The sequence below is a fragment of the Bubalus bubalis genome, chromosome 2, assembly GCF_019923935.1.
Source record: "Bubalus bubalis isolate 160015118507 breed Murrah chromosome 2, NDDB_SH_1, whole genome shotgun sequence".
Taxonomy (NCBI): domain Eukaryota; kingdom Metazoa; phylum Chordata; class Mammalia; order Artiodactyla; family Bovidae; genus Bubalus; species Bubalus bubalis.
Window position 1 is genome coordinate 136,952,310 of NC_059158.1, and position 12,821 is coordinate 136,965,130.

Genomic DNA, 12,821 nt, shown 5'->3' on the forward strand with positions numbered 1-12,821 from the left:
AAGTCCATGTCTTGAACCTTCTTATATTGTTGGTGGGAATGTAAAATGGTGAAGCCACCATGGAAAATAGTATGTGGGTTCCTCAAAAGAACCAAAACTAGAGTTACCATATGATCCAGCAATCCCACTTCTGGGCATATAACCAGACAAAACTCTAATTTGAAAAGATACATGCTCCCTATGTTCACAGCAGCACTATTCACAATAGTCAAGACATGGAAACAACCAAATGTCCATCAACAGATGAACGGATAAAGATGTGGCACATATATACAATGGAATAATACTTAGCCATGAAAAGAATTATGCCATTTGTAGCAACATGGACAGACTTAGAGATTATCATGCTAAGTGAAGTGAGTCAGAAAGAGAAAAACAAATACCATACGATATCACTTATATGTGGAATCTAAAAGATGACACAAATGAACTTATCTACAAAACAGAAACGACTCACAGACACAGAAAACAGATTCATGGTTTCCAAAGGGGAGGGGTTGGGGGGGGATGGAGTGGACTTTGGGATTAGCAGATGCAAACCATTATATAGAAGGGATAAACAACAAGATCCTACTGTATAGCACAGGGCACTATATTCAATATCCTGGAATAAACCATAACAGAAAACAATTTTAAAAAGAATGTACATATACATAACTGAATCACTTTGCTCTACAGCACAGACTAATACAACACTATAAATCAACTATACTTCAATTTTTTAAAAAGCAAATTTTCCTTTTCAGAGAAAGAGTTAAAGAGAGAAGAAATGAAACTAAGATTCTGCTCTCAAAAATGATCTATAGTTATGAGCTTTTACCAAAGAATCTTTATGTCAAATGATTTAAAAACCAGGGGAAGCTTTAAAAAAATAGCTGAGAGGTTTGTGTATGAGAACAGCATTTTCTGCCAGAAGGATTTCCTGTTTTAGGCAACCACAGGGGACGTTGTGGGGAAACATCCGCCTGCGGCCGCAGCCCACGCTTCAAAGGCCACTTCTCTGTGCTACTCACCCTTCCTCTCCAACGAATGTGACGTACAGCTTATTTCTCTGCAGGTCTTTTCTGGAGTAGCCCATAATTTGATTAAAAGCATCTTCAAGCAAGTGATCTCTTCTGATAATTAACCTGTCCATAAAGAGACAATTTGAAAATATACAGATGATTTTCTAATCCTTATCTTTCCAGAACTGAGCACGTGCTACTTAATTTCCATTTACCACAACTAGGTGAAAATCGGGATGACTTACTATCATCGCTGTCTGCAATAAAGCACATGTCTGTCTTTAACTCTTAATAGCATTAACAAAAGTTACATCAGAGAATCATTGGTAAATAGAGCACCCTACCTAAGACCTGTAAAAACAATGCAAAAGTTCTTCTGGTGGTCAAATTCATTTATCCCGGGAGGAAAATGATTAAAAAACAACACACACACCTACAAAACTTTTGTTTATGAAAGGAAGATTAAACCTAGGAGGTCATGTTTTAAGCATTCTATGTAATGAATGTACCTAGACCAGAAATTCAACTCTTAAGTAGCTAGAAAGGTAACAGTGAGACCAAGAAAGATGAATTCTTAGTGTCCTTTATTTTTTTTTTGATGCTTTTTTTTTTAAATTTTATTTTATTTTTAAACTTTACATAATTGTATTAGTTTTGCCAAATATCAAAATGAATCCGCCACAGGTATACATGTGTTCCCCATCCTGAACCCTCCTCCCTCCTCCCTCCCCATTCCATCCCTCTGGGTCGTCCCAGTGCACCAGCCCCAAGCTTAGTGTCCTTTAAAGAAGAGGAGTTTACGTAAACTTTTCTAACTTTAAAATTAGGTGAACCTTGAAACTCTCTAGATGACAGATAAAAACGAATGATACTTGCAGTTGATTAATCTACTTATGACAATGGCAATTTAAGTCATCTTTAAACAGGCGTCAATTTGCCCTTAATGCAAATAGTAATGGAAAGGGAGATGATAGGGAAGCCAGAGGCATGAAAGTTTGATCGGCAAGATTTTCATAAGTGAAGCTCAGAGACGTACAGTGTTTGGAGCAGGTTGATGTTTTTTGAAGGTGATGAAAGGGGAACCTGCAAGTTCAGTGGAGCAAGCCCAGCAGGAGGGCAGTGAGCTGTGCAGCCGTTGGGCTGGGCATTTTTTCCGGCACACCCAGGTCATGGTGGTGCCACAGTCAGACCCCCTCTTCTGTCCTCTCTCAAGTGGCACAGTGATCTTTAGTGGAGACATGAGATTGGGTGGGGGTGGGGCTGAAGGGAGTATGGGTAAGTGGGATATTCATATTATTCTGGGCCAAACAACCTGACGATCTTTCAATTTCCCCATTTAAAAGGAGGTAGCTAAAGACAGGCAGAAACAACGTTCATGCCATATTCTGTTGGACAAGTGAAGTTTATTTCACGGAAGGAAACAGATCTAAGCAGTGGTGGTACTATACTCCAAACAGCCAGGCAGTGATGAGCAACACAGGACTCTGTGACAGCCTTATATCTAGTGAATATGTGAAGTCAACAAAGAGGTACTTTTCAAGAGAACAAAATAAATCAGCTTTTAATTTTGCTTGTATTTTTATATGAAACATGATTGTCACTTTCCTGTCTGCTTTAAAACCTTAAGTTTAATTGTGCTTAATTCAACAACTATGTGTTAGGTGATACTGTGATTTACACACATCAAAATAATTATGTCAACTAAACAAATTCTGGTCATCCCAAACCACACTCTATTTCCTATAATCCCCAAAGCATCGCATCCTATTACCATCTACCAATCCTGGGGTTTGTATCATTTTGACTTACTTTAATTTCCCTGGGCCTTGTCCATATCCTTTAGTCTCTAACTTCCTGTAAAAGTTCCTTAGTTTGGCTTCAAAGTCTCGCTTGTAAGGGGCTGGAGCGCGGGCATTGGCACGCTGAGTACCTACAGCAAACCACAAACAGACAAGGGAGTGGATTTGATTTCATCACATCACCATGAAAAAAATATTACCATGGGGTTGAGACCACAGTTAACAAGTAAAAGGAGGCTACACTTTCGGGTTCCTGCACTTTCACCTCTCCAAGTCGAAGGACATCACAGGGCTTAACCAGGATCTTAAGATGTCTTAGATGCCTTCCCTGGGGCCTTTTGGTTGAGAATAGCAATTCTGTAATAGAATTAATGGTGCCTATGTGTTACTCAAGTACGTTCCTCTTTTCAGCCCAAACTAATATGAGTCAAACAGAGTTACTCATGTCTAATGGTGAGATGGTATCGTGGCAGTTAGACAGGAAGTTACGATGTGAAAGTACGTGGTACACCAAGCAAGAACAGTGAGTTTCCATACTTGACGAAAAACCTTCAAAAACTTATTTTTGATATGTACTATAATGTAACTAAGAAATACTGTAGACACACAATTACATACATTTCATACTACAGGGTAGAATAATACTGATCTGAAACAAAATTCAGCCATAACCGCAGAAAGCCCACTTCTCCTGGTTGTGTAAATAATACTACGATTTGTTGTATTCTTAATATGTGCCAAGTACTGTGATTACCTACAGATTATCTAAAGATGTTTTACATGTCATTCCACAGCAAGCATAATTAATAAATATAAAAGCAACATAGTTTGTTCCCCTTTCCATAAAAAAATCTGATTCTCTGTTACACTGTGACTAACTGACAAGCTGGGATACAAAATTGATGATGAATATGGGAATCAGCCACCGTGACAAAAATATGGGATATTTCCGCTAAATTTCACAACACAATAAAAGACACAAGAAAACAAAACTTGTGATGTGTCTTACATTACACACCATGTAAGCTCCTTACATATATCCTTATGCATGAATCAACTAAGTGATGATTATTTTTTGCTAATACTGTTCAGCAACAGATGCTCAAAATGAACAAGGTCAGGTTGCTGGAGTGGATATCTTGGTTGGGAAGACAGAAATAGTACATATCAAACAACTAGAGAATGGTTAAGTCCTAAACTAGATGGTATACAAACTCCTATAAAGCAGAAGGAATAAAACTATAGCCCAGCCCTATAAAACTAAAAATAAAAAATAAAACTATAAAACTAAAAAAATAAAAAAATAAAACTATTTTTTAAAATATTAATAAAAAGTAAAAACAAAAAATAAAACTATAGCTTGGGTATGGCCGCGTTGTACCTGGCCCTATTGATCTATTCTGTTTGCCATGTAATGTTTTTAAATTAACTGTCAACATTTAAAATTTAGATTTTAAGTTAAAAAAAAAAATCTGATTTCTCCTGAAAATTATCTAGGGAGTTTTGTAACAACTGGCTTGCATTTCCCTAGGAGGACAGTCGCCCCGTGAGGTAAAGCCTGTGCTCCCCACTGTGCCATAGCCTTTCAGTGACAATGCATTTGAGACCAGTGTTACAGAAAAGTAATAGTAAATGAGGATAAACAGAGATCAAAATGTTATTGGAACCAGGCTTTATAAACATGGGAGAACACATAGTCTATACTGAGGCAGGGCAACAAGAGCTGGAATAAGCATTGCCTGCATGTTCAGAAGACAGTGTGGAGACCCCACTAACCTAGAGCAGATGGGGAATGCTGGAAAGTAGAATATTACATCGGTCAGAAGTTTGATACCAAATTATGAGACGACTTTTTAAAAACCTAGCCAAGAAGTCTGAGCATGATGCAGCAAGCAGGGGGAACCCTTTATAGGTTCTTGAGCAAGGAAATAACAAACGAGTGATGCTTTCTTTCAGAAATGATTTTCAAAGTGTGTTGAGTAGAGTAAGGACGGGAAGGAGGAAAGAGGAGGGAGGAGATTCAGTTAGGAGTAGTTGCCGAAACAGAAGCCTGAGGGGATGAGGACTAGCCTGGACTGTGGTGACTCAGTGGGGCTTTTATAATGTGAATTAAGAACTGGTAACCATAGATAAGTAAGGAAGAGAAATAGGAAGCTCACGTGGTAATATAAAACCTTTTAAACAGTAACAGGAGTTGCCATTTGTTGTGTCTGCTATGCAATAGGGACCATTCACTTCACAAAGCGGATCTTGGGGAATCCTCACAAGTCTAAGAAGCAGGCATTGTTAATACTACCGTCACCACCACTTTGTAACTAAGGAAGCTGAAGGCATATGCCAGTGAATGGCAGATTTAGGATCTGAGCCCCTTCTGACTGACGCTGGAGGACGGGGGGCATGTGAGGCTTTATACATACTAAGCTGGAGATGACGGCTGTTCAGGTGGATATACCCTATCAGCACTTGAAAACAGAGCACTGGAGTTTCAGTGTGAGATCCAGGCCACACTTGGGGAGTAAATGAGTCAGTGTCTGTGTGGTACCTCACTTCATGCAGTGCCTGCTGCATCAGCAGCCCCATGTAAATGTTGTTACTGCGATTATCCGCATAGAGGTGAATACCAAACACATGGGGAAATGCAGTGGGATTTGGGGAATGGAATTTAGTAAAATCATCTATTGATTAGTAATATGTGCAGAGTTCTGTTGGCATAATTATGAATCTTACCCAAAAAGCTATGCCATAAAGGAAACAAATAAACTTGACCTTAAAGGCCTGGGATACAGAAGGCTCCTAGGCAGTAGTTCTCAATCTTGAAGGTATATCAGAATCACTGAGGATGCTTTTTAAAAAACCCAATGTTCAGGCCACAACCAGGACATACTACATGAGAATCGGTGGGGTAAGACATAGACATACGTGTGTCATGCAGGTCTCCAGATGATTCCAACATGCAGCCAAGGCTGAGAACCATTATTTCCCACAAGAAGGTCAAAACTAACCAATGACATCCCTGGGCACCATCCAGGGACAAAGTGGGGGTGCTTCCTCTGTGCTTGTAAGACATCGTCTGCAACATGAAGGAACACGATCTGCATGAACTCTAGTCTCCTCTCTTGGATAGCTGAGGGACAGAGCCCTGCAGCACAAGTCCAGTCAGAGTGGCAGAATAAAGCTATGGTGGCTGCAGTCTGAGTAACTGCAGACTAGTAAACCCAGACAGCTCAGAAAGCAGCCATGATGAATCAGCTTTCAAGAGCACAGACATTGATAGGGAAGAGGAAAAAGAGGAATACAAGACTGAAAATCTTTCCAGACACAAAAGAAACACAATTCTTTAAGAGCTGATTATTTTTTAAAAACAGCACATATTCTACTGCCATATAATTTGAGATGCTTAAAAGGATGTGGGAAATGCCATAATGCATTCCATCAATATCAACACAGACACTTAATAAAAATTAGCTCTAACTCCACTTAAGCTCTAGGTAAAGGAATTCAATTACGGAAACTCTGGAGACAGAAACTGTTAAACGCAAATATTCTTTTGCTAATAGTTCTATTACGAAAAAAATCATTTACACATTACATCATGGTTTAAAAATTACAGTAAATTATGCTGCTGGCCCTTGTCAAATTCTTAATGCAAGTCAGGTGCAACTGCCAAGAAAATCCATGGCAGAAACAATATTACTTCCTCTTTGGAAATAAAGAAAAAAAATATCTTGGAGAGTGAGCTCACAGAACTGAATAAGAATCATAACTGCAAGTGAAGTTCTAGGATATGATTCACTTAGAGAGAGTCATGTCATAGTCTTCATGGTCTTAAAAAAGGAAGTCAGATACAAAAAGTCAACACTGCATACAAGAAGTGATCAAATAAAAGGCTGATTTTATGAAGAGTCAGTATTATGTTAATTATTTGCAGGAAAAAATTCAGTAACAGATGTAAGACTTGAAAAAAAAAACATTGCTAAGCAGTTCTAAAGTACTCCCATATAATGCTGTTAACATTACTTCCACAGACTCTTACAAAACTGCACAATCCTATACAAACTTAAAGAATTCTACCAGACAGAGGATTTCTTTTCTAGGTAATACTAAGAAAAATCTTGGCATCAAACTGCTAAGAAGTCTGGGTCTTCTTTGATGCTGGGTGTGACACCCAGAACCCAGAATGCTCCGATGACTGGCTCTTGGTCTGTGGTGGAAGGGTGAAGCTCAGCCCAGTTCAGCAAGGTTTCAGGCTCTGAACTGGGATGCCTCAGAAGAGCGTTTCTTTTCTGTTCACTTTCTATAAACAATAAACGCTATGATTTTCTTTTATATAATTCCCTGTTAATGAATGAGAATAAACTATCAAGCATTAAAATAATTTCTGGAAAACTCTATCTTCTGGAACATAGATCAACAATGGAATCAACAAAAAACTCAAAAGTAGCTGGTACAGAGCACAAGCAAGGAAGTCCTAGCATTTTTACTTTATTCTCTAAGAGTAATGAAAGGCCCTCACGTCACTGTTTTGACCTTGTTGATGATTCTACTTACATACCATTTAAAAAAAAAAAACAATCTGATATCTGATTTTTCAAATGTTGGCAAATTAAAAGCAGTTTATTAAAAAAGCAAGGCTGGAGGGCATGCCAGGGACCGGCATCCTCTGAGAACACCAAGAGTGGGGAACAAGGAAGAGTAACAACAGAAACACAGAAATAAAAACACCTGCATATTGTGACAGAGACAGTAGTATTTGGTTCTCCTTCAGTCTTTGGAATCTTAGCCCCCCCATCCCCACCCACTAATGAAGAGCTTCCTTCATTTGTATTGTTTGGTTCCTAGATCATCTTTGTGGGGCTGAGCAAAGAGCCCCACAAATATACAGCTAAAACAAGTAGGAAGCTGCTGCGCTGCTGCTACGTCGCTTCAGTCGTGTCCGACTCTATGCGACCCATAGACGGCAGCCCACCAGGCTCCCCCGTCCCTGGGATTCTCCAGGCAAGAACACTGGAGTGGGTTGCCATTTCCTTCTCCAAGTAGAAAGCTAGGATACTAAAACAAAAGCAAGGATAAAACTACTTTTCTAAAAACAAGTATAAAGCTACTTCATAGACTGTGAGGGAAAGGAGGGAAGGGAGAGGGCGAAGGAAAGGTGGGAGGAAGGCAAGAGGGAAGGAGGGAGAAGGGGGAGAGAGAGACACAGAGAGAAACAGGAAAAGAGGAAGTCAGGGAGACAGGGAGGGAGGAGGGGGAGAGAAGGGAAGAGAAGGATGGATATTCGTGAAAAGAGCTGACAAGACAAGCAAAAGCTGGGATGATGAGACTTTGGAGGGAAAGGGGAAAAGAGGGTCCTTAAGGAGTTACTGTGTGTTGGGAGAAATAACTGCCCTTAAGACAGTCTTCAGGGGAGACCCACATGGCTCTTCAGTGCTCTTTGGTCTGGTTACTTCCCTTGAGCATGACCTGGTTCTCTACTGGCTTCTAGAGGTTCCAGTTCCAGTCAAGTAATAACGGCTCTGTCTAAAGATGCCCTCAAATATGAAACAGCCTCAAGGCACTGAGGATAGGGAAGCAGGGAGAGATATAATGTATTGATTAAAAAGTCTCAGCAAACGATAGGTTAAACAAATTCTCTGATGTTCAACATTATAGCTTTGGTCACGTGGAAAACTCACATAAGTGAGCTCATCTCCAGCAATATCAGATAAATGAGGTGTTCTTGCATTTAAATTCCTAGAAATGTGCAGCTACAAAAAGTCCTGAAATAAACTTCTGGGTCCTATATTTGGAATAATAAACCATACGGTAAGTGGAAAGGTCTTTTCCTTCTGGCATAACTAAGGTCAGGACTGGCACTATAATGGACCTAGAAAAACAAACCTTCACATTCCAAAATTTTGACAACTTTAGGTGAGGACTATAACAGCTGCAAAAAGCAGTGAGTCAAAATTTCCAAAGCCCTTCTCTCCCCTGCACTTGAAAAGACATGTAAATGTGCTTGGAATGAGGAAAAGTGTGGAAAGTTTAGCAGGTTCCTAGGCATTCCGAAAGATCATTAAAATTTATGACTGTCATAATTTTCACAATATTATTTCTCACACCATTAAAAGGGATGAAATTCTAGTCATAAGAAAGAGTATAAGACAACTTTCAAAAATCCATTTGAAATGTTTTCATAAGAACTTCAGGAGTATTGGTAGAAGAAGAGGCTATTTTACTCAAAGAAACAGAGATTCTTCCACAGGGTAAATGAGGCTAGTCCTGCCTTTGTATCATGTGGAATTAGTTATAGTTACTTCCGTTGATATCAGGCAGTACATCCCAACTTCAAGATCAAATAAAGCCCACTGAAAGAGAGTAGGCCAAAAATATGGAGATGATTCTTCCTGTAAATTAAAACCACCACAAACACTGCAAGCAATTTAGATATCTTTGGAAATCATATAACTCTCAATCTGCTTCCAGAATGCATTTATTGCCACCATGAATTACTCATGTACATTTGTGATGCTACATAAAAAGAAGAAACTTAGTCACCATTTAGAATGTTCATAGAGTCTCAAGAATGTCAAACTCGTCATTGAGAGAATATGCCTTTGTAGGGCCCAGAAAGGACAGAATCTGGAGATCTACCTTTTTCTCTGGGAGGATGGGGCCACAGTAAAGGTCTGGAAAGGAGAGCTTTGACTGGAATGAGCAGTACTCCAAAGAGCTTTATTAATTTAACCATAAAGCATGAAGTGAAGGGACAACCCATTTAAACCCCTGTAGGTTCCAGCTAAGATTAAGACCAGTCAGAATGATTAAAACTCTAGGCAGCTAGTTCAGTAAATCAGGACTAAGTAGATTCATAGAGACCAGTTATTAGTGGTTCAAATATTGACAAATTATACTTCTCAATTTCCAGAAAGAAAGAAAAATGGATAAACTAACATTTATTGGATGCTTGTCATGTTCTAGGTACCAGGCAAGGTGTTCTTCTCCAGATAACTATGGGAGGTGATTGTTATTATTTCCATATTAAAGAAAAAGAAATTCAAATTCAGGAAAGACAGTAAATTGCCCAAAGTCACACACAGTTGGTAAATGACCAAGGCCAGTAATGAATTCCATTAATCTTTCTCTTACTCCTTTAACTGACCCCAAGAGTCATATACTTTTTTCCCATCCTGTATCATCAAAACAGGGTCCCTACTTTGTTCTAAAGTTGGCCTGTGCTTTTGTCTCCAGTGTCCTGCCTTCCCACAGGCCTGTGCTTGCTGAATGCTGCTTCTTCACCCCATTCAACAAACCACTTTCCTCCCACCCACACTATCTGCCCTTAACACATACACAAACACTTCCACATCCTAAAATCCTTTCCTTAATTCTTCTCCTTCTAAGCATTGCCTTATTTTGCTTTATTTTCACTTCCATGTTTCATGAAAAGAGTATTTTTTACATCCTTTTTCTACTTCACATCTCTTATCATCCTGTAACTGGTAACATTCCAGTTTATGACCTATTAGTTCATGGCAACTGCTCTGGGAAATGTCATATAAAACTTCATGATCTTCAAATCTAATAGACTCTTCTCAGGCCTCATCTTTCTTGACTCCTCTGAGCACCTGGCTCTGGAAGCCAGTCCTTCCACCTTGAAACCTGGCTTCCCTGAAAAGATGTTCCTAATTCTCTTCCAAAATCCACTGACTCTCTCACTTGTATCCTCAACCCCTTCTTGAATACTGGAGCTGCTCATGTCATCATCCTTTATTTTCTCTTGTTTTCCACTGACCTGTCCTCCTTAGTTCCTCTAATCTACCTTGTGGGCTTCACCTGCCACCAGCAAACCTGTGTTCCTAACTGCTAACCTCTCCTGAGCTTCAAGACACAGCTGTCTCTGGGCATCTCCAGCTGGATGGTCCAAAGATTCCTCAATAAAACATGTCCCAAATCAGTTTCCTTTAATCTCCTCCCCTCTTCAGTTTAACCTTTTCCCTTTCTTGCTAAATGGCATTACCATCTGCCAGGCAGTCCATGTGGTAAGGACCTCAGAATCTGCCTTCACTCATTCCCGCCTAGACTCAAAGTTCTAGAATCTACGTAGATCCAACATAGTCTTTGAATTAACTTCCTTTTCTCCATCACCATTGCATGCTAAGTCACTTCAGTCATGTCCAACTCTTTGTGATCCTATGGACTGTAGCCCATCAGGCTCCTCTGTCCATGGGATTCTCCAGGGGAAAGGATACTGGAGTGGGTTGCCATGCCCTCCTCCAGGGGATCTTCCTGACCTAGGGATCAAACCCACTTCTCTTACATCTCCTGCATTCACAGGCAGGTTTTGGTAAAGAACCTAGTGCCACCTGGGAAGCCCTATAGTCCATCCCTTTATCGTGTCTCCTGAATTAATGCAACAGCTTCCCAGATGGTTTCTCTAACTCTAGTCTCTCATATTCTAATACATTCTGCACATGGCCACCAAACTGAACTTTGTAAAGCAAGTTCTACTCTTCTGTTTGTAAATTTTCAGTGGCTCTACATGGAGTACAAAGTGAGGCTTTAGTAACCAACCAACTCTAGCCTCTTTTCTCAACCTGAGCTCTGAGAACTTGCCTTCACTTGTATGTATTAATTTGTCCTAAACTGCTTTATGCTTCTGTGGTTTAGCTCATGCTACTTCTTTACTTACAGTGTCCTCGTTCTTTTGGACCACCTGGTAAAATCCTATTCATCATTCTTCAAGGCTTCCCTTCACACCTGTTGTAGTCACCTTTCCCTAAACTCCCCACCCCCACACCTTGAAGGAAGAGTCATTCCCACATCTGTGTTCCCAAGACATCTTTTCATTACAGGACTAACCACAGAGCTTTCCGTCACTTGTTCACTCACTGCCCCACCATGAATTTTCAAAGGCAGAGACGATACTATTCATCTTTGTAGCACCAGGGTCTAATTCAGTGCTTGGATCATAACTGGATGCTCATTAAATCTCTGTTACATGAACAAATTAATAGACCTTTTCCTGTTTGTGGTATTCAGTTAGTCTGTAGCTTCATTATGATACCAATATATGAAAACAAAAGTTATATGTCAAAGAACACAAAGCAACTTTTAGTGACACAGAGTTTGGATTTCCATTAAAATAGTTTTAAATTCTGATAGCTGCTATGGTGTGAACAACATATAGCTTATAATAAGGATAAAGATAGCTGATGTTTCATCAACATCATGACTACTTTCCTTAAAAAAATACTCATTTACTAAGCTGCATTACCTACTTTTTATTCGTTCATTCATTCACTCTTCTGTTTACATCACACCTCTTTCAAAAAGAATTTAAACTTAAAATTTTTAGTTCATTTCATTTATCAACATGTTCTACCTGTCCCTGAATCTCTGGTCTTCCTATCTAATGCAATTAGTGACTACTGAAGGGAAAAAATTATCTCTGAAACTGGAGATTTCTTTTTATTATTCGCTGAATCAATCTCCTAGCTAGAATTTTTTAAATCCAAAAAGCTAACATAGTATTTTGTGCTTTAATATTTTCTAAGACATAGTAGACACCACATGACATAATGAAAAGTAAATTCTGTATCAGTGTATTTCATACTGTTAATATTTATCCTCCTATTTTGGAATGTCATTATCTTCCTGTCAAAATGTTTCCCCATGGAAACAAGCCATTTTAAGAGACGGGAAGTGCCACAGAAACCTGTGCTAACACTACAGATGTACCCAAAGTGTTCCCTTACTGTCCTTTAGGAGGACAGAACATTTGACTTCAGGGCTCATTCCTTAGAGAATTCACTGCACACAGCAGGTGGACTCACCTGGTGAGTTCTGGGGAGAGGACACAGGGGAGCCACGTGGGGACTGACAGTAGCTGGGATGGAGTAAGGCATGTGGAGGCACATATGACATTATCTCTTCTTCAAATAAACTGGGGAAAGACAAGAAACAAAATGCATACTTTAGCCAAAGATATGGGTAAACGCTTTGTTTCCGCAATGAGTAAGCTGATTTCTCCCTTTGGCTC

At 39.5% G+C, this 12,821-nt stretch overlaps 1 protein-coding gene across 4 annotated transcripts in view; it reads right to left on the reverse strand.

Moving 5' to 3' along the window:
• HECW2 (HECT, C2 and WW domain containing E3 ubiquitin protein ligase 2) overlaps positions 1-12,821 on the reverse strand; it is a 434,970-nt gene that overhangs the window by 46,268 nt on the left and 375,881 nt on the right. For all 4 annotated transcript variants that reach the window (XM_006078135.4, XM_044936746.2, XM_025277874.3 and 1 more), the window contains 3 exons: positions 12,616-12,725; positions 2,814-2,934; positions 1,014-1,127 (listed from right to left, as the gene is read on the reverse strand). In XM_006078135.4, coding sequence (XP_006078197.3) covers positions 1,014-1,127; positions 2,814-2,934; positions 12,616-12,725 — 345 coding nt within the window. The remainder of the gene's footprint in view (positions 1-1,013; positions 1,128-2,813; positions 2,935-12,615; positions 12,726-12,821) is intronic.